At 38.2% G+C, this 25,634-nt stretch overlaps 1 protein-coding gene across 4 annotated transcripts in view; it reads left to right on the top strand.

Moving 5' to 3' along the window:
- Positions 1-17,195, top strand: part of dclk1a (doublecortin-like kinase 1a) — a 293,292-nt gene extending 276,097 nt beyond the window's left edge. Inside the window, exon 18 of one of the 4 annotated variants that reach the window (XM_063054334.1) lies at positions 15,757-17,195. In XM_063054334.1, the coding sequence (XP_062910404.1) occupies positions 15,757-15,814 (58 nt within the window). In that variant the 3' untranslated portion in view covers positions 15,815-17,195. Of the gene's footprint in view, positions 1-15,746 lie in introns of all 4 variants that reach the window. The other 3 variants (XM_063054335.1, XM_063054333.1, XM_063054336.1) reach the window with 3 other exon arrangements.
- The last annotated feature ends 8,439 nt before the right edge of the window (positions 17,196-25,634 follow it).

Here is a 25,634-nt window from a genome sequence, read left to right as displayed (position 1 = left end):
AGCCATTGTTAGTCAACATATCATACTTACTGCCATTAGGATAACTGTCACTAATAAAGGGAACATTCAAAGCAATAAACACACACAAAATGCTGGAGGAGCTCAGAATAAATTATTTTTGGTCTGATGAAATACAAGGATCAACATGAAACAGTTTTATCACTAGTGTCCATTTAACACTATCATACTGGCACTTTATTGGAATAACTTTTCACCATCAATCTAAACACCTTTAAAAATCAGTTTGTCCTATTGCATTATCTCAGTAGTTCATGTTTGAACTGAAAGCATTTCCTTTACGGGTTGCCACATTCATAGCAGATAAGCATCAATTAATTTTATCTCTTCTTCAGAAAAAAAAGAATGTTCTCAGCTAAAATTTCCTTCCTACTAGCAATGATTTTCTAACTCATTGTAAATTCTGACTTTCTTTGGGTTTAATTCCATTGAAAATTATTTTGCAGAAATTTCATTCCTCTAGTTAGTTTACTTTTAACTAGTTCTTCTCTTTGTGGATTTATTTGTAAAGTGCTTTATGATTTAAAAATAGTTAAAAATTGTGCCACATCATTAAGTTCTAATTTTTACTAATTCTACAGAACTCACAGCAACCACCTTGCACACTACCACCATGTTCAGCCAAAAGTGTGAAATAGATAATCTATCTCAAATTTTTTCCCCAGAGATCTTGGACATCACAGAATCCAACATTTAGTCAATTCAGTTCACTCTGTATTACTAAGAAACACCGATTAGTATTGGGTGTTTTTAAAAAAAGCTATCAGATGAGACAATCTCCCAGCTGTAATACTGAAGACTTCAGCCTGAAACTAGCCACTCCTGTAGCTCTAAAAATAGAAATTTCTGGAAATACACAGCCGATCAGGCAGCATCTAGTGAGAGGAAAGCAGAAAAAAAAAATCACTTCAGTCACTTCATTAGTACTACTTTAGTAGCTGTAATTTTTTTATTTTTCTAGTCCTCTGACCTTGGCGTTCTCGTGCAGTTGCAACACTAATATCAACTAACAGTGTAAGAAATAGTCTGTTCACAAAAAGAATCAAAAATCCACTGCTTGGTCAACAGTAAAGTGATGGAAGATGATACAGAAGCAATGCTGATGCCAATTTTCCACCTATAATGTATTCACTGATGGTCAGTTCGGGTATTACCAGAACCCTGAGCTCCACAAGTCTATGAAGCCTTGGTATAAACATGGACCCAAGAGCTCAGTTCCTGAATTAAAGCTGTATTTAATAAAGTCTGGCAACAAAAGGTTCTGGTGAAGTGATTTTGAGTGCCAAGGGGAAAGAAAAAGAAACATCCTCAACTCAAACCTTGCACCAAGAAAGATGTTCGTGATTGTTGGAGGCATCATTTCAGGAATTCTTCAGGACAGCATCCTAAGGTTCAACAAATTTCAGCTGCTTCATCAATAACCTCTCTTGTGTCTCTGAGAAATGAGGACATTCATTGATGATTACCAGTTCAAATGAGCAGTCCATATCCGCATTCACCAAAACCCAGACAACCAATCAAATGTGAGCTGGTAAGTAGCAACCAGGCCATATATAGTGCCAGGCAATGGTTATTTCCAACAAGAGACAGATGAACCAATCCTGAAATTCAGTAGCATTACCATCACCAAGTGTCCCCACCATCAACACCCCTGGGGTCACCCTTCACCAGAAAGTTAAACTGGACAACCTCCACTGAGTTCTGCCGGCATTTCATGTGTGCTGTTAAATATTCTGCATAGGATAAATTAAACATACTCAATTTTTTGTTGATTTAAAAATCACCACAATGAAAGAGCTTACATAAGGACAAAATATTTAAAGGCAGTCTTTGTGACCTCAAGATATCCCAAAGATTGTTACACTGATTTAAGAACTTTTTGAAGTGCAGTTATCAAAGTTGCAGCAGCTGATTTACACACAGTAAAGTTCCAGAAATAGCACTGAATGACACAGCTGAAGATATTTTTAAGCAGTATTAGCCGATGAAATGGAAATTGATCCAGGGGTCAACCCTGCTGTTCAAGGAGTTCTGTGCAAAACTTTAAATTCATCTGGAAAGATAGATCTTGGCGCATGTACTCATCTCAAAGAAGTCACAGTCATCTTCAATCACAACAATCTAAGAAAATTCAATCTGCGCCTTGTAAGGCATGAAAATGCCTGACACAGACCTCTCATGGTCTGAGTTGACGTTCCCTCCCTCCCCTCAGATATTGTTTATAGAGTAGTACACTCACAAAGGATGCAAGAGAGAGAAGAAAACAAGCAATATGGATCAGAACAACTTTGTAATGCTGTCATCTTAATGAGACAACTATAGGCGGCACCACAATAATTACAGGTGCATTCTTTTACAGTACGATCTACAGATACCCTGAGGTTGTAGGTCAATGCAATAAATCTCAAAAACATGATGAAACATAGTTAGTTATGATGAGATAGTTTTCTGTCAAGTCTTTTTAACGTGTATATTTCAGAGGCATTTTAAAACTGAGTAAGAAAAATTTGGGATTAATAATATTTATTAATAACATACAAAAGTACTTAAATAATTAACAAATTAAACTAAAGGTTTTTTTTTAAAAAACCCTAACGCTCTCCCCTTTAATAAGATGTGAAATAAAATGCTGGAAATAAACAGTATGTTCAGACAGCACTGCAGAATAAGAAAGAGTTTGCATTTCAGGCTGTTGATCCTCCTTCAAAACAGATAGGATGAGGCAGGGCTGGCTCGACTGATCCCGATGTTTTTGGAGTGGTCTGGCCAATGGTTGAATGAGGGTAATGAGAGGGAGAGAAAGCCGCAAAATCCAAGCCATACATATTATTAAAAGGATAAACCAAAAGGGGAAAGTGGAAATCCCCAACAGATTGGACTGTTTGTGTAGAGGCAAACATTGAATTAATTATGTTCCAGATGGATAACCTTACAGTAGAACTGGACATTTCTGATATACACAGAAAAGAATTGAGTTATTTGAAATAGTTGAATTCAGTGCTAAAGGCTGCAACATGTCCAAACAGAAGTTGAAGTGCTGTTTTTCATGTTGGACTTTGTACAGGAAACAAGAAGTAGAAACATAGAATGAGCTGGAAACTTAAAGCAGCATGTAGCTGGGAGCTCAGTATCACCCCTCCAGGCCCAGTGGTAAGGTCTTAACCCAGTTAGCATCTCCTCGGTCACCTTGACCTCAAGCTACCAGAGGTAGTTCATTTACTTGTGTGCAGTTCTGGTCACCTACCTACAGGAAAGCTGTAGAATTGAAAGAGTGCAGAGACAATTTACAAGGATGTTGCCAGGAATTGAATTATAAGGAAAGGTGGAATAGGTTAGGGCTTTAATATATTCTCTAGAACGTAGGAGAATTGATAGAGGTATACAGAATTATTGCCGGCCGGTGGTGTGGCATCAGCACCGGATTTCGAGGTGACTGATCCTGAATTCGAATCCAGTCAGCACCTTGCACACTTTCCACCTATGCTGGGTTAAGTGTTGAGCTAGCAACTCGACCTTGTAAAAACAGTCAAATGCTATGGAAACAGCAAAAATGTCACCCAATATGCCACAAGGCATGAAAAGGAAAAACAATACAAAATTATGGATGGTGTAGGTAGGGTAAATGCAAGTAGTCTTTTTCCACTGAGGTTGAGTGAGACTAGAACTACAGGTCGTGGGTTAAGGGTGAAAGGTGAATATTTAAAGAGAATGTGAGGGGGAACTTCTTCACTCAGAGGGTGGTAAGAGAGTGGAACGAGCTGCCTGTGGAAGTGGTGGACGCAGGTTCAATTTCAACACGAGAAATTTGTATAGGTACATGGATGGGATGGGTATGGAGGCTACAGTCGGGTGCAGGTTGATGAGACTAGGCTGGTTAGTAGATCAGCATGGACTAGACGAGCTGAGGGTCTCTTACAGTGCTGTGGTGTTCTATGACTCTGTTGCTCCTCCTACCCTGTCTGCAACTTAAAACCAGCCTGTTTTCTCCCGTAGTTCTGACGTAGGATCTTTGGCCTGAGAACCTGGTATTGTTTTTCATTCCAAAGATGCTGGCTGACCTGCTGAGTGTTTCCAGCGTTTTTGATTTTAATTTCAGCTTTTCAATATCTGTTTTTTTATACATTTTCAATTACCTCCATCCACACCTACCAACATGCAGACCTACATAGAACATTACTGCACAGCCATGGGCCCTTCAGCCTATGATGTCTGGTCATTGTGAGGCCCATATGCCTCCGTACCCTGCTGTTCATGTGTCTGGCTGAACGCCTCTTAAATCTGGTTCACTAATACAAACAATTAAGCTGACTAAGGTTGAGTGACAGAGGATCCAGCTGGCGTTTTCCTAGAATAATCATGGTCTGCCACTGGAATCTATGGGGAATGCAGCTGAAGAGCTGGGTAACAGGTCCTGCATCCCAATATTTCAGTAAACCCCAGACTCGAAGCATGTGCATGTAAGTCCAGACTTAATTTAGTTTGAATGCCCAAACACAGATGAATGCTTGGAGTATTGCTGGTTGTGGCCAGTCCTACAACTTCAGTTCTCATTTTGTAGTGAAGTTCCTCACAATACACCAGTATATAACTTCCATTACACTCTGAAAGATGTGAAGAATCACTCATATTCAGGTTCTATTTCCTGCTGTCCAAAAGCCATCACTTTCCAAGGTAAAGATGATTTGTCTTGGAAAATTAATTTGGAGAGGTTTTGTTCTTGTAGCATAATACCACATACACCACTCACTACTTGGTGGAATTTAGTGGTGCAATGTACACCTCTAGGTGGAATCTCATGTGGATAGGGTGGTGAAGAAAGCTTTTGATATGCTGGCCTTTATAAATCAGAGCATTGAGTATAGGAGTTGGGATGTAATGTTGAAATTGTACAAGGCATTGGTGAGGCCAAATTTGGAGTATTGTGTACAGTTTTGGTCACCGAATTGTAGGAATGATGTCAACAAAATAGAGAGAGTACAGAGAAGATTTACTAGAATGTTACCTGGGTTTCATCACCTAAGCTACAGAGAAAGGTTGAACAAGTTGTGTCTTTATTCTTTGGAACGTGGAAGGCTGAGGGGGGACTTGATAGAGGTATTTAAAATTATGAGGGGGATAGATAGAGTTGACGTGGATAGGCTTTTTCCGTTGAGAGTGGGGGAGATTCAAACAAGAGGACATGAGTTGAGAGTTAAGGGGCAAAAGTTTAGGGGTAACATGAGGGGGAACTTCTTTACTCAGAGAGTGGTAGCTGTGTGGAACGAGCTTCCAGCAGAAGTGGTTGAGGCAGGTTCGATGTTGTCATTTAAAGTGAAATTGGACAGCTATATGGACAGAAAAGGAATGGAGGGTTATGGGCTGGGTGCAGGTCAGTGGGACTAGGTGAGAGTAAGAGTTCGGCACGGACTATAAGGGCCGAGATGGCCTGTTTCCGTGCTGTAATTGTTATATGGTTATATTTCAGTGGGCTTCTGAGTGATGTAACAGGAAAAAAGATTGAATAATATTTATTCATCCAAATAATCAAGGTGCTGTCCTATCAAGGGGCTAGACAGTTGGGGCCTGCTTTGCAGTTCAGAAGAATGAGCTGTGATTTTATGGAGACATAAAAGATCCTGAGGGTGCCTGACAAGATAAATGTTCAGATGTTCTCACTAAAAAAACAAGGAGCATTGCTACAAGATAAGGAGTTGGTAATTCAAAAAGATGTGTAGAAATTTCTTTTTGTAGACAATGGTGAAGCTCTGGAATTCTGTACCCTGAGGGTGTGCAGATTAGATCATTAAAAGTATTTAAGGTGAAGGAGGATATGTTTTGAAAAATCAGGGTAATGAGAGTATAGGGGAACTAGTATAAATGACAAATTTAGGCCAGTGTTGATCAGTGTTGAATGATGGAACAGATTTGAGGTGCTGAGTCATCCTGTCTTGCCCTAATTTCCTTGTGTTTTTGTATATGCATTTGTTTTAAGGGTACAGAGTGAAAATAGCAAAGCCAATACAAGTGTAAATGGTTGATTAATTTCCTTACCAATTAATTAGGTGACAGGTTACTGTCCCATTTCAGATCTTTGACTGGCATAGTGTTGACTCTTTGTGAATGAACCCCAGTGAGCTGGCTTTGTGAATGTAAATGATTATTATGTCATTTTACATCTAAAGTTCATTTATTTGCTCTTCTTTGGTAAATGGCTCAGCTTCTGGCTGTGCGGGCTTGTTAACAACTGTTCAAATAAAACATATTTTACAATTTTTTAACCTTAACATCAACAGCTAATATCAATAACTGCCTTTGAGTTTTGCAGACTAAAATGCTTCAATTCTTCACTTTTAAACAGTGTTAGTAACAAATGAAGCTTTTACTTTAACCAAGAGGGAATCTTTCAATCTCCTTTCACAATTCACTGTTCTGCGACAAATTTCTTTTCAGTTTTCTTTCAGCATTCTGTGTCGCTTTCACAAATTCCTTGCATCATATATTTGCTTTGGTAGCCATTTCATTTTGGCTTGAAAATGAAATTTTGATACCACAATTGTTCATCAACATCGCTGCGCTGGGAACAAGGAGCAAGTATTAATCTCATGTCTGTTTGTTCATTTTTTCCTCGTGTTTCTGCTGTTTTGTTTTTAAGATACAACTAAAGCACTGCCCATCAATCTAAACCCCATAAACAAAAGGGATGAATAAAAGTGATCAGTTTGTAATGTTTGAAATATAACTTAATTGAGGCAAATGACAGATTTATCATTTCAAGACAGGAAATTAAACCAAAATAATGCAGTTACTTTGAAAACTATTACCAAGCAGCAGTTCTTATGTGAAAGGGTTATCATACGAGGAACGTTTGATGGCTCTGGGTCTGTACTCGCTGGAATTCAGAAGGATGAAGCGGGATCTCATTGAAACCTTTCAAATGTCGAAAGGCCTAGACAGAGTAGATGTCGGCAGGATGTTTCCCATGATGGGAGAGTCTAGGACAAGAGGGCACAGCCTCAGGATAGAGGGGCGCCCTTTCAAAACAGAGATGCAGAGAAATTTCTTTAGCCAAAGGGTGGTGAATTTGTAGAATTTGTTGCCACATGCAGCTGTGGAGGTCAGATCGTTGGGTGTATTTAAGGTAGAGATTGATAGGTTCTTGACTGGACATGGCATCAAAGGTTACGGGGAGAAGGCCGGGAACTGGGGTTGAGGAGGAGATTTTAAAAAAAGGATCAGCCATGATTGAATGGCGGAGCAGACTGGATGGGCCAGATGGCCTAATTCTGCTCCTATGTCTTATGGTCTTCTTGAAAGCCAGAAGTGCAATGCAGAAGCATCACTCCTTGAATATTAAGCATCAGTTTCCCCAATGGCTTGTTTAAATATAATATTCGTGCATCATGGTAGGTCTGACCAATGAGGGAGGATGCACAGATTACTGAGATAGTCATATGCTTCTCTCCAGTGGAGTGACAGTTCAGGTTATATCACAATGAGAGTTCAGAGAAATATAGGCAATGAACAAAAATACGATGTAGTGAAAAGATTGGTTGTTCACATTCATGGGAAGAGTAGAACAACAAGATATTTTTAGAGTTTGCACAAATCTTGGAATCTGTTTGAATTTTAAATGACTGTATCAGAGTAGATGAGCAGGAACCAATAATGGATATTTAGGTTTCCAAGAGCTACCTGAGGGGTATAACGTACAAGATGATCAAGTAACAGCTGGAAAGTGAGATTAACCTAAATTCTTTTTGTCTTGTGTAACAGAATAGATCCTTTTTTTTGTATCCTAGCTTTCTATGCTTTTGTTAAGGAGTTTAGAAGATTGGGACATATTGAAACAAGTTTATTAAACTTGACAGGAAAGATGATCAATAGTTTCCTGGTTGGAGAATTTAGAATTAATAATTACACAGCATAATGGGTCAGCCATTTTGTTGAAAAATGACAATAACTGTTGTGACTACTTGGAACCACTAGACTCTGTCTGGTGACTCTGTCTCCCATAATGCTGTTGGGTAAGGAGTTCTGGGGTCTAGGCCAAGCACAAGGCAGAATGGTATGTGATTTAGAGGGGAACATTCAGGTTGTGTTGTTCCCATATACATTTTGCATTTATCTTTCTGGACAGCAGAAGTTGTGACTTCGAGAGTGCTGTTGGAATAGGCAGATAAATCATTGCAGGGCTTTTTTAAGATAGAAGGGACTGTGGTCACAGTGTGCAGAGGCCTATTTTTGTCCTGGATGGAACTGATCTGACGTTGTTGGAAGCTTCACCTAATCAAGTAGGCGGAGAGTGTTCAATCACACTTCTGATTTGAACTTTTCAGTTAGTGGATGGTCTTTGGAATGTTAGCAGCTTGCTACAGTATACTCTTCTCTGACCTGCTCTTGTATTCACATTGTTGGTCCGGTTGAGTTTCTGCTCAATGGTGACCCTCAAAAAGTCAACAGAGAGGGACTTGGCCATGTATTTTGAATATCAAGATAGTTTAATGCTCCATTGATGGAGAAGGCTTTTGTCTATTAATTCTGACACTTTTTTTCCTACTTAATAGCCTATCCCTAAATCCTAGATGAAGGTTTGAACTCCACTTTCTGAGAAGTTGCAAATGCAGTTGAACATTGTACAATCATTGACTAAGGTAGCTGAGGTTAAAACACGACCTTGAGGAACTCTACAGTAATGTAGTGAGATTGGGATAATTGACCTTCGTCAACTACAAATATTTTCCTTTGTGCACGACGTGACTCCAGCCATTGAAGAGTTATTTCACATATTTTATTTCTGTATAAGAGGAGGTTAATGTGGCCCATTGTGGTCAGGTCAGCAATTCCTACCATCCCATTCCCACCATCCCATTCCCCCAATTTATTCCCTGTAGTCTCTTTCATATGTCCATCAGCTCCCCAATCCAACTCCTGCTTTTCTTTCCATTCATCTGCACTGAGGCCAATTAACCTATCAACTAGCAAGTCTTTGGGATCCCACATGTGGACAAAAGTTGCTTTGAAGTTCCAGGCTAATGCAGTTGTCCATTGCATTTGAAAATAAGCCACATGTTATGCTAGAAGAGCCCTTCTAAAATTAAATTATCTTCAATGTTGCCAATCTAATTATTTCCAGGAAAAGAAATATCGTCTGTACAGGCACACTCCTGGTCGTGACTAGGTCATGCAAATAGGCTCGTAGGAGGAAATTACACATTGAAGAGTGGCCCATCATTTCCTATTGATCACACTCTCACAATCACCACCCTCCTCCCCACCCTTCACATTTTTCAGTCTCTTCTTGAGTGCAGATATAGGCGACGGTGTGGTGTAAACTCTGCCATACTGTCTGTCAGAAGAGGAATTGTTCCATACTGGCATGTCCCGTGTCTGTCATTAACTTAATACTAACTGGCTCCAATTGGGTTATTCAGTGCACATGCAGGCTACTCACATGATCATCTGAACCATTTTCCACTTGAAAGTGCTTGAGATTTACTATTCAGGCTGGTCAGTCCTAATCTCATAGAAAGATTTACCCAAAGAGGACTCATACATTTTTTATAGTACTATGTTATCGTCTACTTGGACACCGGTGTAGTATAAAAGGCAGATGAGAGCAGCAAACAACATTAAAAATGAAATTTCACTAATTATAGGTTGCTTCAATAGCTTAAACATTGATTTTGTCAACTCTTTTTAAAAATTTGGCAAACATTCTAGGGCTCTGAAGTAACAAATAACAACTGTACTAGAGCTCCATCATATTATTGGCCTTGAGGTGTGGGCTCAGCAGACCCTCACCCTACCCAGAATACATTGCAGCATGTGGTGCTTTGCTCCTCTGGTGGAGAGTTATTTACAGTTACCATTTCCGGTGCAGTACCTCGGGCAGCATACACAGAAATGATTTTTGGCACAGTTCTCAATGCTACATTTATGTTCTAGAAAGATTGATTTTTCTTGCACATCAAGTTTGGTACCTGCTCCAGAACATTTCTTCATAATAGTACTCACTGTTTAAGCCAAATACATTGACTAAAGACTGTCCTTTAATAATTAGAATCATAGTTACAAAGTCATAGAGCCCCATGTTCTGCCTCTGCTTAGCATTTTATTTGTAGACTGAGCTGGACTCATATTTGGTGCTAATTGGTTTCATATAGCTACCTAAAAACTATTGTGTCAATGACTTTTCATAAGGTTTGATCACCTAATAAAAAGTTGCCCTACCAATAGCTTTCAGCAAATTCTGGAACATTTTCAAACTGCTATCTTCAATAGTGCAAATTTTGGAACCCACTGTTTATATGAAAAACTAGTGGGTGATTATCACAACAGTTCTAATGTTTATCTGTGTTTTATTCAATTGTCCATATCCAAACAAGAACATGAACGTAACTGTATTCAGTCTCCATATTATTAATTTCAAAGTATAAAAATACATGCAGAGCAGTAGTTCAGAAAAACATGCCTATTCTTCGTGCAAGAATCACTGCTGTAGTTCACACAGAAAGCAATGGTTTAGTTGATTGAATGTATGAGTTCATTGAGAAAATAGACAAGAGTCCCCGGAGTCTTCCTAACATTATTCAAGATAAAAGGAAAAGGTAATCCTAGAGTCGCAGAAATACATTCCATTAAGAAACAATTGCTTTTGTATGTCTCCAGCTCAGTCTATAGTTCGTCCCTCATCATATTTCCCCATTTTTCTCTCTTACATTTTTTTGTTGGTTCCTTCCACATATTAAGGCTGAATTACAACATATGCATTGACAAAATCAATGATTTAAATGGAAATATATCAGAGACATGGTTGGAGGAGGCAGCCCCTCAGTCAGATTATTTTATGAAGATTATGTAACAACAAAGCTTTGAGTTCGTTTCGCCCCCAGGATGGATATAAAGTTACAGATGTCGATAATTCACTTCAGAAGTACCAGAACTTTTTACATACTTCTCTGTTAAATTTCAAAAATAAAGAATATCAGTCAATTCCCCATGGTCACTATAAGGTTACAGTATTGAGATTGAGGGAATAAGAGCAGACAATTTATCCTGGATGCGATTGCAGCCCATTCTGATGGAATACGAGTCTCTTATCTCACTTAGATGAAAGATTCACATGAAATGAGTACCAACTATTGCATCCCAATTTCCAGTTCGTGCAGGTCTTAATTGCCCTCAGTTTAGGACTAAATTGGCAATCTTACTTAGAGATATCATGTGATAGCTGGAATGGGAAAGGAAGAATGTCACTAATAGAGTAAGAAGCAATTTGCAGAGTCTGAAAATCACTCTCGCTTTGGCAACCATTGTCATTGTTGAGTATTCTCAAGTTGTGTTTACCATTTTCTCAGAGTGAAGTGAAACAGATAATATTCAACAATGGTACTGGTTCCCCAGAAGAGAAAGTATTCCATTTCCCAAAACTCAACTCCAGAAAAACTTCAAAGGGATTTTTAAAAAGATAACAACCCTGAGTACAAGAGTTGAGAATGATGGGAAATGCCATAACCATTTACCTTTTACACTGTGCATGTCCAGTGCATTTCTTTGTTGCTGTTAGAATGGTATATTAACATGAAAACCAATACTCTGTGGCTATATAAGCTTGAGCTATGATTGAAAAAGGATGTTACAGATGGAATTTCTACTTTGCATTGTAAAATTCTTACATACCTCCAGTTATTCGTTATCTGAACAAGAAATTTTCCCAAAATTCATATGCTATTCACTAACCTGTTTTCAAAAGCAGAATAGAGAGACTACACAATTTGCTGTTACTAAGACATTTGGTTGCAGTGACTTTGCTAGTATTTTGGAATACTGTAAGTGTAAAGAGCTTGCCTTTTTAAAAAAAGCCAAAGAGAGAGTGTTGAACAATTTAAAAGTACCGGTCCCAGCGGGAATCATTCAGAAGCATTAGCGGATCAGCAATAACATAATTAATGATCTCAGTTACTGAACTCGCTCTTTGAATGTACTAAGCTGCTAAACAGAAAGCTTTTCTCAGGCGAGACACATCGTAACATTCAACTCTGTTATTTACATTGTTTTAAAAGTTCTAAGTGTTAGTATTTCTAATCAATTAAAAGTAAAATATGCATGTCACCAAGAAACGTATGAAAATGGAGGTATTGTGACATCTGCTTGTATGGTGTTTGGGAAAGTTTGAATACCAATTCAAAATTTTAAATTGATTTCCAGGTTACTAATCTTGTTCACTAATCTTGTTCATTCTGGATACAGGCTAAAAGGCAACTACCTTCTACTTATCCTTTTTTTCGCTTATGTTGTGCTCATGAGATGTCTCTTTTTCCATAAATAGCAAGTTGTTTAGAACTCTGGGTAGTAGATTCTGAAACTTTGGATTTTATTTACAATCAATTAGAAATAGAACCAGAATCAGGTTTATTATCACTGGTATATTTTGTGAAGTTTGTTGTTTTGTGGCAGCAGTACAGAGCAAGACATAAAAGTGACAGTAATTTACAATAAATATATAATAATAGTGCACAGGAGGAATAGTGAAATAATGTCCGTGGACCATTCAGAAATCTGATGGCGGAGGGGAAGAAGCTGTTCCTAAAATGTTGTGTGTGGGTCTTCTGTATTTCATCCCTGGTGATAGTAATGAGAAGAAGAGATGTCCCAGATGGTGATGTCTTTCCTGGATGTTACTTTTCTAGATGTCAGTCTGTTATTAACAATAGTGTAAGCAAGTCGCATTAAAAGGATTATATTTTAAAATGTTAGTCTTTGCAAAGTCTTCCGACTTTTCAGACTTCATTATTTCTGTTACTTGTACATATTTTTAGAGCTCCTTTAAAAAGTGATAAACCAGCTTGGTATAGGTTAGCTGGACAGATTAATCAGCATAGCTGCTGGGGATTTGCTGGGTTGTTGCTCCAGCACATGACTTCACAAAGTGTCTAACAGCAAAGCCCAGTCTAGAAATCCCAGTAAACAACTGTCGGAAAGATTTGAACTCCGGCCTTGCACAAGTATTCAAAGCTTCCTGACAGTCTTGGAAGAAAGTTGTCAGAACTGCTGATATTTTTCAGAAAAAGATAATTGTTCCATTATTGTAAAAATCTTTCTCATGTAACTTTGAATTAAGTAATTCCTACACTTAGGGTATGTGCAGTCTCTTCATCTCTTAGTTCAGTGTGGTTTACAATATAACCAGTCTGCTGGCAAGAAAATTGCAAAATCTATACATGTGTCAGTCAGTCAGGTAGATGTGGTATAACAGCAACCTAACTACCGTAAAAGCAAGAAACTCCCCAGTTTTCTTTTGTTAGTTTCATTCTGAACTTTGTACAATGGTAAATAAGGCAGATGTCAGCATAATTTTCAGCAAATCTTCCTCTGTTTGTCTCAGGATTGTTTAAATGTCACACTTATTTTCAACAAGATATCGAATTATATTTTAAGTTGTAATCATTAATGTTACATCATAATGTGATGCAATATTAACTAAAGTGCTCATATGAACAGAATAAAGTACCTCAGTGTATCGTGATTTACAGCAATATTCCGAATGCAAAAATACCTTAAATTATTCCCATCAAGCAATGAAGTGAATGTGCATTGTTAATAGAACTGGTTACATTTTTAAATTTTTATTTTTTTGTTTTCATTTTCAAAACTTTAAACACAAACTGCAATCCAACAACATTATAGTATGCAACATCTGCAAGCCAATAGGCACGATTAGTTTTACAAAGAAAGCTAGAATTATGTTGAACTTTAAAAACCAAAATGTAGGAAAAGAATTTAAAGCATTATTCCTTTATTATAAAAGGACAGCTGAACCAGTCAGGCTGCAGTATAAGTTCTAAGTGTCACTGACTTGCATTCAGGGAAAAGTATAAGAAATAATTGTTACTTTGATTTTTTTAAAGTTCCTGATAATGTTTTTGTACTTTTAATAATTCATTGGCTCACCTCCCTCTCAAGATAATTGCTGCCAGATAATCAAAAATACATTCTAAAATAATTTTATATATTGGGATGTTATGGGGAGGTTGTATAAGACATTGGTGAGGCCAAATTTAGATTATTGTGTACAGTTCTGGTCACCTAACTATGGGAAGGATATCAGTAAGATTGAAAGAGTGCAGAGAAGATTTACTAGGATGTTGCCGGGTCTTCAGGAGTTGAGTTACAGGGAAAGAGTGAACAGGTTAGGACTTTATTCCTTGGAGCATAGAATAATAAGGGGAGATTTGATAGAGGTTTACAAAATTATGAGGGTATAGACAGAGTAAATGTGAATAGACTCTTTCCACTTAGATTAGGAGAGATAAACATTGCTTTAGGGTGAAAGGGGAAAGGTTTAAGGGGAACATTAGGGGGAACTTCTTCACTCAGAGAGTGGTGGGAGTGCGGAACGAGCTGCCATCTGACGTGGTAAATGCAGGCTCTTAAGTTTTAAGAATAAATTAGGTAGGTACATGGATGGGAGAGGTCTGGAGGGTTATGGACTGGCTGCAGGTCAATGGGACTAGTGAAATAATGTTTCAGCACAGACTAGAAGGGCCGTTCTATGGTTCTATTGCTCTTTTGCCTATTGGAAAGATTTTCTTATTCTTTTTCCAAATTCTTGTTAGTGAAATCGGATGAAATCAAAACAGTTGGCTGACCCCAAATGAATAAATGTATCAATAATGGGAAAATGGATATAGTTTTAGTAGTCAAAGATGCTGCTTACTTTAATGTATAAATTTCTAGTGTTCATCCTTGGATTTCTGTTTAATGTGAATACATAATATTCAGTAACAGTGCCACAAATTTTTGATAAACAATTTTACAGGGTTCTATTTATATTAGATGGGAGAAGAGTAAACTTACTATTGTTTTAGAATGGTATTCCATTACTCTATCTATCTTTCCTGTGGTAAGGTAAAATCAGTGGGCTTGCCTACATTACACAAAGGATCTACTATTTTATATAGTCAAAGTAATTGGTTTATGGTGATTAAATACATTAAATTAAACTTTTACTGGATGGATTTCACAGCTTTTAGAATCACAGTATGGTATGCAACATCTGCAAGCCAATAGGCACGATTACAATTTTACAAAAAAGCTAGAATTATGTTGAACTTTAAAAACAAATAATAACCAATCCAAATTGATTTTGGACTGAAATGTACACTCCAACCTTAGAAATAATTCACTGCTTGTTGAAGTTTGTGTGTGTGTGTGTGTGTGTGTGTATATATACGTGGGGCAGGAGTGTCCTGGGCAGCCAGAAGGTAATGAGAGTGTTAATCCCTTTCTTCAAAGGGGACCTATTAACAGTTTTACAGCAGCTCTGACCTCACTCTAACAGAGGCCCTAGTATTCCTGCATTTTAGGCATACTGTACATCCACAGTGAATGCATTAACTAAGACTTCACATTATTTTCAATTCCTGTAAATAACAACATTAATGAGGTTGGACTAAATTTATTTGCACAATTCAGAATAGAATAGGTTTTTGCATATTGGAAAATTAACATCAAAGATTTCATTTACAAGCATCAACTTACAGAAAATAATATTTTATGAAACGTGACAATTGCCAGTGCTAGAATGCTTCAAAGACACCGTTTGAAATGCAATTATCTATTCCAAGATATCCACTTGTAAAATGTATAATATATATAAAGTCTTATTCCCTTTGATCATGATTACAATTTAGGTAATGTTCCTACATGTGTCTCAAACCTGATTTTTTTTTCTCATTTACTATTTTATGACCCTGACAGACCACCGCTCTTGATAAGGAGAGGCAGGTTTTCCGAAGAAGATGCAACCAGGATGTGAGGAGAAGCTATGTGGTACAAACTAATGCACCAGAACACAACTCTGAATCTGAAGATTACTCACCAAGCTCGTCCGAGACTGTTCGTTCACCAAATTCTCCCTTTTAATAAACCCTGTTCCCATTACCAAGCTCTAATTGCTTAGTGCAATTTTATAAATCATTTCTGAAGAAATAATGAATGTTTAGTTAATTAGCTAGGACGATGTTGCACTGATATATGAACAGTATTGATTCTAGCATGGTTTAATGGAAAAGCACAAGGCATGTGAAGGTGTAGGTGAGTCCAGCTGCTTTGCAATTCAGCCATTGTCTGTATTCTTAACTATTTAGGTGCTGTATTTCCCTCGCACCATGAAAAACATTGACATTTTCAGTTTCTGAACTTTTTTTTTGAAAAGAAACAAGTTATGGTGCAAAAATTATACTGTCGTTCAAAGGATTCTGAATCTCTGTGAAAGAGAAGTACTTCTCAGTATACGAATCCTGAATTCTTCAATATAATCAGCATCCAATGCATTTTCTAAAGCAACTTTTATCTAGGTTTCCAGAATAAGTTGCAACAGTTAAAATAATTGTAACATCCATGGTAAGTAACCTGATTACTCTAAAATGTAGTACGATAAAACTTGATTGGACAGTACTTTACAGAGCATAGAATGGTGAGATAGGTGACTAGGATTGTATCACTGAACAGCAGTATTGTACGATATGACAAACTAAAGTAAAGCTCCACAGTTTGATATCTAGTTCTTAGGAAAGTAATGAAATTTATGTTAGAATACTTGTATCAACTGTGTAAAACATTCCTAAAAGTGAAAAACTTTCACATGGATAAACTTTTACAATTGTAAAACCTCTGAGACATCAGGCAAGAAACATCCAAGGCCAAAATCTTCCCCACAGACTATTTTGTAGAACATTGTAAAAGTTAACTCCTGTGAAATGTCATTGCTTTACAGTAGTCATCATCTGACTATGTGTGGTGCATAAATACTACAATAAATAAACAAGCCAAATCTGTGAATAAATGATTTATTGAAAACCAGAAGAATACATAATGGAAGTTGAGTTGTTTCTTATCATTCTGAAAGTGGACACTCCAGAATTTTTTGTGGCTTTGTCTGGTTATTAAATATTCTGCACAAATTTATTTATTTGAACACTTAAGCAAGTGTCAGAGAATGTCAGATCAAGAAACCTTAAACTAAATTGCTTCTGATACCCATGTTTCTGAGCTGTTGGTGCAGAGCTTCCTCAGCTCAGCGCTTGATTTTGAAGCCAGATCTTGACCAAAGTAAGTCTCTGGACCCAGCTGCCTGTAACTGGGATCCAGCTGTCACGGGATTATCAAAACCATTGGCAGAGGTACTGGAGCTGGTACCTCACAGTTGCAGCGACCTGGGTTCAATTCTGACTTCGATATTGTCTGCATACAGTCTGCTTGTTGCTCTTGAGAGTGTGTGGATTTTTTTTCTATGTGCTCCAGTCTCCTCGCGTTGGCCCGGTAAGTTGCCCCCAGTGCAGGTGGGTCACAGAGAAAATTAGTGAGAGAATTGGCTTTTGTCATCTCACAAAGCAATCCCAATGAACTGAATGACTTCTGACTAGAGTCCAAGAGTAATATGGCCTAACTGATCCAGCTGAGAAGTTGCCTATGTAAGGTAGCCTGCATTTGTGTCATATCTTTATAAACTTTTCCTATCCATGTACTTCTGCAAATGTCGTTTAAACATCATTGTTTAATTAGACACTTTCACATGGTATTCATTTCATCCCACTGCACCAGTTCTAAAGGAGAATCACTAAAGTCACTAAAGACAATCACTAAAGCAGGGATTGCCAACCTGGGGTTCACGGACTCCTCGGTTAATGGTGAGGGTGCGTGGCATTAAAAAGGTGGGGAACCCCTGAACTAAAGAAAGGTGACAAGCCCTGCCATCAGTTGCTTTGAGTGCTGGTTAAACTCTGCATCTAGGCACATTAGCTGTACCAATGATCGTTTGAATCAGGAATTTAAAACAAATTCTTGCCAATCCTGGAAATTTTATTTTTTTTAGAGATTCCATGCAGAAACAGGTCTAACAAGCCCATGCTGCCCAAATGCACGCAAGTGACCAATTAACCTACTAACCTGGTATGTCTTTGGAAAGAGCGAGGAGACCAGAGCACCTAGAGAATATCCACAGAGTCCCTTAAACACAGTGGCGGGAAATGAACACAGGTCACTGGCACAAAATTTGAAACAGAAACAAAAAAATGCTGGAAAAAAAATATCAGCAGAGCAAGCAGTGCTTAAGGAAAAGGAAACAGTCAACATTTTTCTGCCTGTGATCCTTCATATCTAACCTTCACAATTAAGTGAAGGAAATTATTCTATATTAGCTCTTTTCCATGCAGAAATGAATTGGCTCACCTCACTTGACCAGGTTCACCAGTTATTTCTACCTTCACATGGTAGTCATGAACTTCCATCGGATCACATGATCAGAAGATTGAAGCCATTGATCTCTCATGCGCACACACACATACACACACGCACATGCAGGCATGCACGCACACTCTTACACAAATCCTGGTGCAACAATTTAGGACCAACACCAATAAATATTTTCAAAGTACAAGGTTAATTTTCAGGAGAGAGATACCAATTTACATAATATTAGTTCAGGTGTTATAAAACTCACTTGAACAAAGAGGTCATAATCAGTCAGCTATGGTATTTAATTCAGTTTTGCATTACTTTTACATTTTACATTTTTACAATTTACATAAATAAGACAGTTACTATAATGCACACTTGTTACTGAGTAGGCAAATTAAAGTTTCCATCTTCTCGATGACACAGCTACTTCTGTTATAACTTAGCTTCAAAATCCAGTGAGTCTGAGTCAGTTTATCATGCAATTTTGCTGCTGCTGCTGTCTTTTTTCACTAGAATGGTGTTTTTTTAAAATCTGCTTTGATCAATAGTTTCAGTAGCTTGAGCAAAGAGAGAGGGAATGTTCCATTAAGAGGTTGAATGTTTTACTGAGAAATAGATGAAAAAGGCTGACCTAGAGTTTTCCTGGCAGTTAGATCCCAGCAAAACCAGTGAGGAAAGTGACTTTAGAGCCAAATTTCAAACACCAAAGACAAGAAGTCTATTAAACCATAAGCCATAGAAGCAGAATTAGGCCATTCAGCCCATCGAGTCTTCTCCACCACTCCATCATGGCTGAAATTGGGGTGTTAAAAACTAGATCAATTGGATAGGAGAGTTTTGGGGAGAAAGTTAGTTGATAAGACCTTTGTAGTTCAACACACCACTGCTTGTGGTAGGTGAAATCCTTCAAAAAAGCTGGAGGATTTAAAGATGTTACCAAGTTAGGAAAAGAATACTATAGGATAGTACTTAAATACAAGGCAAATTTCTAAATGAAGTGCACTTTGTGGTTCAACAAAAACTGGAGCGAATACAGGAAAGATGTCAATAAGATTGAAAGAGCACAGAGAGCATTTAGAAGGATGCTGCCAGGATTTGAGATCATGAATAATAAGGAAAAGTTGTTGGAGCTATACAAAATTATGAGGGTATAAATAGGGTAAATGCAAGCAGACTTTTTTCACTGAGGTTGGGTGAGACCAGAACCCAATTAGGTTAAGGGTGAAAGATGAAATATTCAAGGGAAACTTAAGGGCAAATTCATCCACATAGAATGGTGAGAGTGAAACAAGCTGGCAGTGGAAGTGGTGGATGCGGGTTCAATTTCAACAGTTAAGAGAGATTTGGATAGGTACATGGATGGGAGGGGATGGAGGTGGATGGGACTAGGAAGAATAATAGTTCAGCACAGACTAGATGGGACAAAGGGCCTCTTGCTGTGCTGTTGTGATGTATGAATCTATGACATGTAAGCACAGTTAGGTGCTATGTAATGTGTGGGTAGTGTTGAGAGTGAAGAATCAGGTCTGCAGTGGAGTAGTTTTGAATGGAGGGGGCAAAGATGCAGAATATGGTGCACCCTGCAACAAGACTGAGGCAGGTGATGTTGGGGCAATAGAAGGAAGCAGATTTGATGATAAACAGGATATAAATTAGGAGCCTGTGTTAAAGTGAGAACATGGTGAGTTGCCAGCAACCCAGATCAAAGAACAGCCCCTGGGTACATACAAGTCAAGTTACAAATAGTACTGCAAAAGAAACAAGAGGAAAGAAATAATGCTAAAATATTCATTGAATTCTTATTTTAACTTAGCAAAACTCAAATTCTCCTGACATTTTTTTTTGATATCTGTAACATCAGTTACAAATGCCCTATGCCAAGGCCAACAAGAATTGTTTAGAAGCTCATACTACTTGAATACTGATCAAGAAATAAGCCTCACCGAGATATACTTTCAACTTGCACTCAGTCACAAAAATGGAGTTCAGCTGCACAATAAATATTTCTCCAGTTTTGAAAGGAATATCCCAAGGAAGTAAGCATTGATAAAACATTAAAGTATGTACCTCTTAAATTTCTCTCCAGCTATCCAGCAAAAAGAAAGTAACATTTGGATATTAGATTTGTTTTAGATCATTCAAATATGATCATTTGCTTTCCACAGTTGTCATTTTTATAGTGTCATGGGAGCATTTGACAATCTCTGCCCAGCACCCTTACTAAATTCTTTAGTTTAACTAAATACTGAGCGAGCTTAAAATGGAATTAACCTTTTTTTAATTGGAATACATTCCATATCCTTTTAACTGCACACTTTTTTTTAATGTTGAAGGGAAAAATCTTGATGACACAGCTTGACAAAAATAATTGGAGGAACTGCCGAGTTAAAAGAGAGGGATTTGGCTTAATAACCATGGAGCTTCGTTTTACAATGGCCAAGCCCCTCCAAATGTCAACTGTCTAGCATCTTCCACTTTCTGAAACAATGTTAGGAATTCACTGCAATTATTTTTTTCGAATCAGTCATTAACAGAAATACTGTGCTAATGAGATCAATAACCGCAGCAGCAAAATATGGAAATACCAAGAGATTAAGCATCAGCAACAGCAAATTGCAAAGTGTCTGATCATAGCCTAAGACTATATCTCATGGCCTCTCACAGATCAGTGTAATTCATGGCTCCAGGTTAAAAATATAGAAACAGAGGAGTCAAAATGCAAATATAATTAACTCTGCAGTGGCTCAATTAGTTTTTAGATTATGTTAATCTAAGTTCATTTTTGTATAAAGAACCCTTCACCAATAATTTCTAATTTCATTCAAATTGTCACCATAATTTTAGCACATTAATATCAAAATTGTCAAGCACCAATTAGGACGAGCCAGGATGATGCAGAAGCTGTGGGCCAGCAAAGGTACTAGTGGTTGATCCACTTGAATTAGGCCCACTACCTGTTATACAAGTGTGTGATCGAACCCAGAGCACCCAGTACTGTATTACCAAGGCATGCTCAAATGCATATGAGAACCTTAGGTGGGGTCAGGTGTGAGGAAGGCAGAGGTCAGGAAGATCTGTGGGAACAGTGGGCACCAGAGGCTATGGTCTGTGTGGAGAGGATGGCAGTGGAAGAATATGCATGTACAACAAACAACCAGGCAAGTCCTATAATGATTCATGAAGACCAGGAGGACTTCCTCAACTCATCTGGGTGTCGGGTGGAAAAAGCTGGGGGGGGGGGCGTGCTTAAGGATGGACTGCTGGAAGGTGAATGGCATCATCCCCTGCACCTCAGAAGGAGAAAATCTCACTGGAGTTGCAAGGATGTACCTGGTCAAATCTCTAGTGTGGCCTAGAAATGGTCAAAAAGATATTTAATTTTTGAGAGAAACAAAAACAATTTTCAATTCAACATGTGGAAAAGGAATCTTCTGCTATTGAATTCCCAAGCAGTCATCAATGGAATTCCTAAAGAAACACATGACCAGTGCCGAGCAGCCAAATGACAAGATGTGAAGAAATGCCTCTTCGGACTGAGCAGCTCTGCTTGAAGAAGGGCATAACTTTTAAACAGCAGAGGGAAGTCATTGAGATGAGCCTGCAAGTAGCAGAGGAAAACATGGCAGCAAAGCGTGATGATATAATTTGAAGTTGCAGCAGGCAGAAGATTTGAGAATTCTGAAGCCGGACAGAGATCAGAGCTAAGCAGAAAAGTTGAGATTTGCTCATTTGGGATCATACTTTTGGTCAGTTACTACATCTCTGCTAACCCAAGTATTTCAGTATTTTAACTGCTGTGCTCCTCATTTCTCCGTACACACTGGAAACCAATAACTTCCCTTGAAATTCTGCAAAAAGCAGCTCTTTCCACTTGCCCACAGTCTCCTTCATGATCTTCAGCAGAGCTCTAAATGTCAGCTAGGAGCTTTCTCCACCACTTTTGCCATCCATGTTGGTGCTCAATTTTAATAGTAAGTTATCTGAGTGCATCTCCCTCAAGAGGTAAGAAGCACTGTCTATTAATTACATCAGTGGTGGTGAGATTTCTATCTCCCACAATAAGAAAGCATGAATAGTTCTGCTTTGAGTACCCATGAGTAGTATTCTTAACTCACACATGCAAGTTTCACATACGTTTGTACAAACATATATATATATATATATATATATATATATATATATATATATATGAAATTCTGAAGTTAAGTTCAGTCCTGTGGAATGTTCCTCCACTAGGATGGAGGTAGAGAAGCCAGAAGGCATATGCTCAATGATTCAGACACAGCCTCTTCCCCTCTGTCATCAGATCTCTGAATGGACGTTGAACCCATGAACACTACCTCACTACTTTTTTTGCACTACTTACTTAATTTACCTACTAAATATGATCAACAAAAAAAGACTTTGACACTAAAGAGTCTTTTTCTGTTGATCAGTGTCAAAAAAGCCAAATTAAATCTACTGTGATTCAATGGTGTAAAACAATCAAATATGAAAACTCCAAGGGCAGTGAATACTTTTTATAGGCACTGTAAGTTTACTTACTGTAATTCACAGTTTTTATTGTTGTGTATTGTATTGTACTGCTGCCATATAACAACAAATTTCACGACATATACTGGTGATATTAAACCTGATTCTGATTCTGAATTCACTCCGGTGATCCAATTAGCACACCCAAAGTAGTTGTAGTTTCCACTTTATATAGCCAGGATGCAATGTTGGCATTCATTCTAGAAGTATAGAAAATAAGAGCAAGGATGTGATGTTGAGGCTCTATAAGGCACTCGTGAGACCAGACCTGGAGTATTGTGTGCAGTTTTGGGCTCCTTAATTTAGTAAGGATATACTAACATTGGAAAGGCTTTTGAAAGGGTTACCGTATGAGGGATGTCTGGCAGCTCTTGGGCTATATTCCCTGGAGTGCAGGAGGATGAGGGGTGATCTCATAGAAACATTCCAAATGTTAAAAGGCCTGAACAAATTAGATATGGCAAAGGAGTACATTCAGTCAGAGACTCATTCCACCGAGATGCAACACAGAGTGTCATAGGAAGTCATTCCTGCCTGTGGCCGTCAAACTTTACAACTCCTCCCTTGGAGGATCAGACACACTGAGCCAATAGGCTGGTCCTGGACTTATTTCCTGGCATAATTCACATATTACTATTTAACTATTTATGGTTTTATTACTATTTATTATTTATGGAGCAACTGTAACGAAAATCCAATTTCCCCCGGGATCAATGAAGTATGACTATGACTATGACTATGACTATGTTATTTTCCTTGGTAGAGGAGCCTAGGAAAAGAGGGCATGGTGTTAGGATTGAAGGACGTCCATTTAGAACAGAGATGCGGAGAAATTACTTTAGTCAGAGGGTGGTAAATCTGTGGAATTTGTTGCCATAAGTGGCTGTGGAGGCCAAGTCATTGGGTGTATTTAAGGCAGAGATAGATAGGTTCTTGATTAGCCAGGGCATCAAAAAAAATGGGGAGAAGGCAGGGGAATGGGAATGACTGGAAGAATTGGATCAGCCCATGATTGAATGGGGGAGCAGACTCGATGGGCTGAATGGCCTACTTCTGCTCCTATATCTTATGGTCTTATTTTCATGGTTTGGTGCAGACACAATGATATCAGAGAAGGCTATCAGCACAGTTTCTGGGCGAGTTGCAAAATCGTAGATTATATTGAGAACCAACACACACACACACACACACACACACACACACACACACACACACACATAATACACTATGAATAGTTGACATACACTTTATTCCTCTTGGCATAATTTACAATGGGAATCAGGGAATCAGTCCAGGACCAGGAGTTCTTGAAACAGCAAAAGCAAAGCAGGACTGTTCTTGTTCCTATCATAACTCCTGCAGAAACTTCAGTGTTTCCTTAAATCCCAAATATATTGGTAGAAACTAAACAGCTCAGTAGCAATTTATCCATTGAACTTCTGTCTATATTTTTAGCGTGATCTGTCATTTTCTCCATCCGTATGAAAATTAATTTCTAATACTTGAAAAATTTAGGAAATTGTTTTTAAGTACATTTAAAAATATATAGCATTTTTAACTGAAATGGAATGTAAAGTGCGCAAGCTAGAGAAAGTAACAAGTGCTGAATCATAGTTTAGAGTTGGGCAAGTGATAAATCAGCAAATGATGCTGAAAGTCATCTGAGAATTCTGAATGTCAGTGTCAGGAGTATCAATTACCAGCATCCATCAACTTGATGTCTTCAAAACATTTGGAATATGAGGCTTGTGCTTTTACCTCTAACTTTTAAAAATTAAAAATCTGGTAAGATGGCAGCCTCTATGGGGGCAATCAAAGGTGTTGCTGTCTTTTTAAAACATCTTTTTTATGATTGCAAGACACTGCTGAACATTAAGAACTTCAAGTTCTGCAGGTGTACCCCATCAGGGAGATGCTCGTTGGTAGAGGAGCTGGATTTGGTGTGGACCGTGTTGCTGCGTACTACAGAGAGACATCGGAGTTGATGTGTGAGCGGTGTTCAGTTTTAACAGCGAGTGACTGTCTGTGCCATTTTTCTTGGGATCACAAGACCCTGTTGAACATTGGCAATATGGAATGCTGCAAGTCCAATTCGCTAGTTTATTGGTAGTGGCGGGGATGCTGCATGACCTCGATTAGGTCTTATGCCGCAGTGTCGCCTGTTGCTGCTGCCCAAGAGAGTGATGTCAAAGGCGCTGGTGTGCAGCATCCATGCTGGTATCAGTGCTGCACTCCAGTTTTCACTCAGTGGGAGAAAAGCTAGATTGCATTTGCCTACAGACTGCTGCAGGCTTGCTTTTGTCGATATCATCCATGGACTCTGAGAGATGGGCTGTATTATATTTTTCTTGTGTGACAGTGTGTTTAACTGCTATTTTATATGTGGTATATGTGCTTTATGTGAATGTTGGTGCTGTGTTTTGCACCCTGGCCATGGAGGAACGCTGTTTCATTTGGCTGCATTCGTGGGTATTCATGTATTGTTGAATGACAATTAAACTTTAACTTGAATTTGAACATTGGTGCACCAGCTTGCCCCTGATCTTTGGTTTTGTGATGTCCAGTTAAGATCATAGAGTCATACAGATCAGAAACAGGCCCTTCAGCCCATCGTATCTATGCAAGCACAAAGCACTTATCTATGCTATTTGCCAACGATTGGTCCATAGTCTTCTATGCCTTGGTGATTCAAATACTCATCCAAATACTTCTTAAATGTAATGAGAATACGTACCTCGATCAACTTCTCAGATAGCATTCCAAATTTCAACAACTCTCGGTGTTTTTTTCCCTTATATCCTCTATGATTTTTATAATATTGTACACTTCTTTCAGCTCTTCAGCAAGGGAGGTAAACCCAGTCT

The sequence above is a fragment of the Mobula hypostoma genome, chromosome 7, assembly GCF_963921235.1.
Source record: "Mobula hypostoma chromosome 7, sMobHyp1.1, whole genome shotgun sequence".
Classification (NCBI taxonomy): domain Eukaryota; kingdom Metazoa; phylum Chordata; class Chondrichthyes; order Myliobatiformes; family Myliobatidae; genus Mobula; species Mobula hypostoma.
The sequence above is the reverse complement of the archived record's forward strand: the minus strand, read 5'-3'. Positions and strand labels throughout refer to the sequence as shown.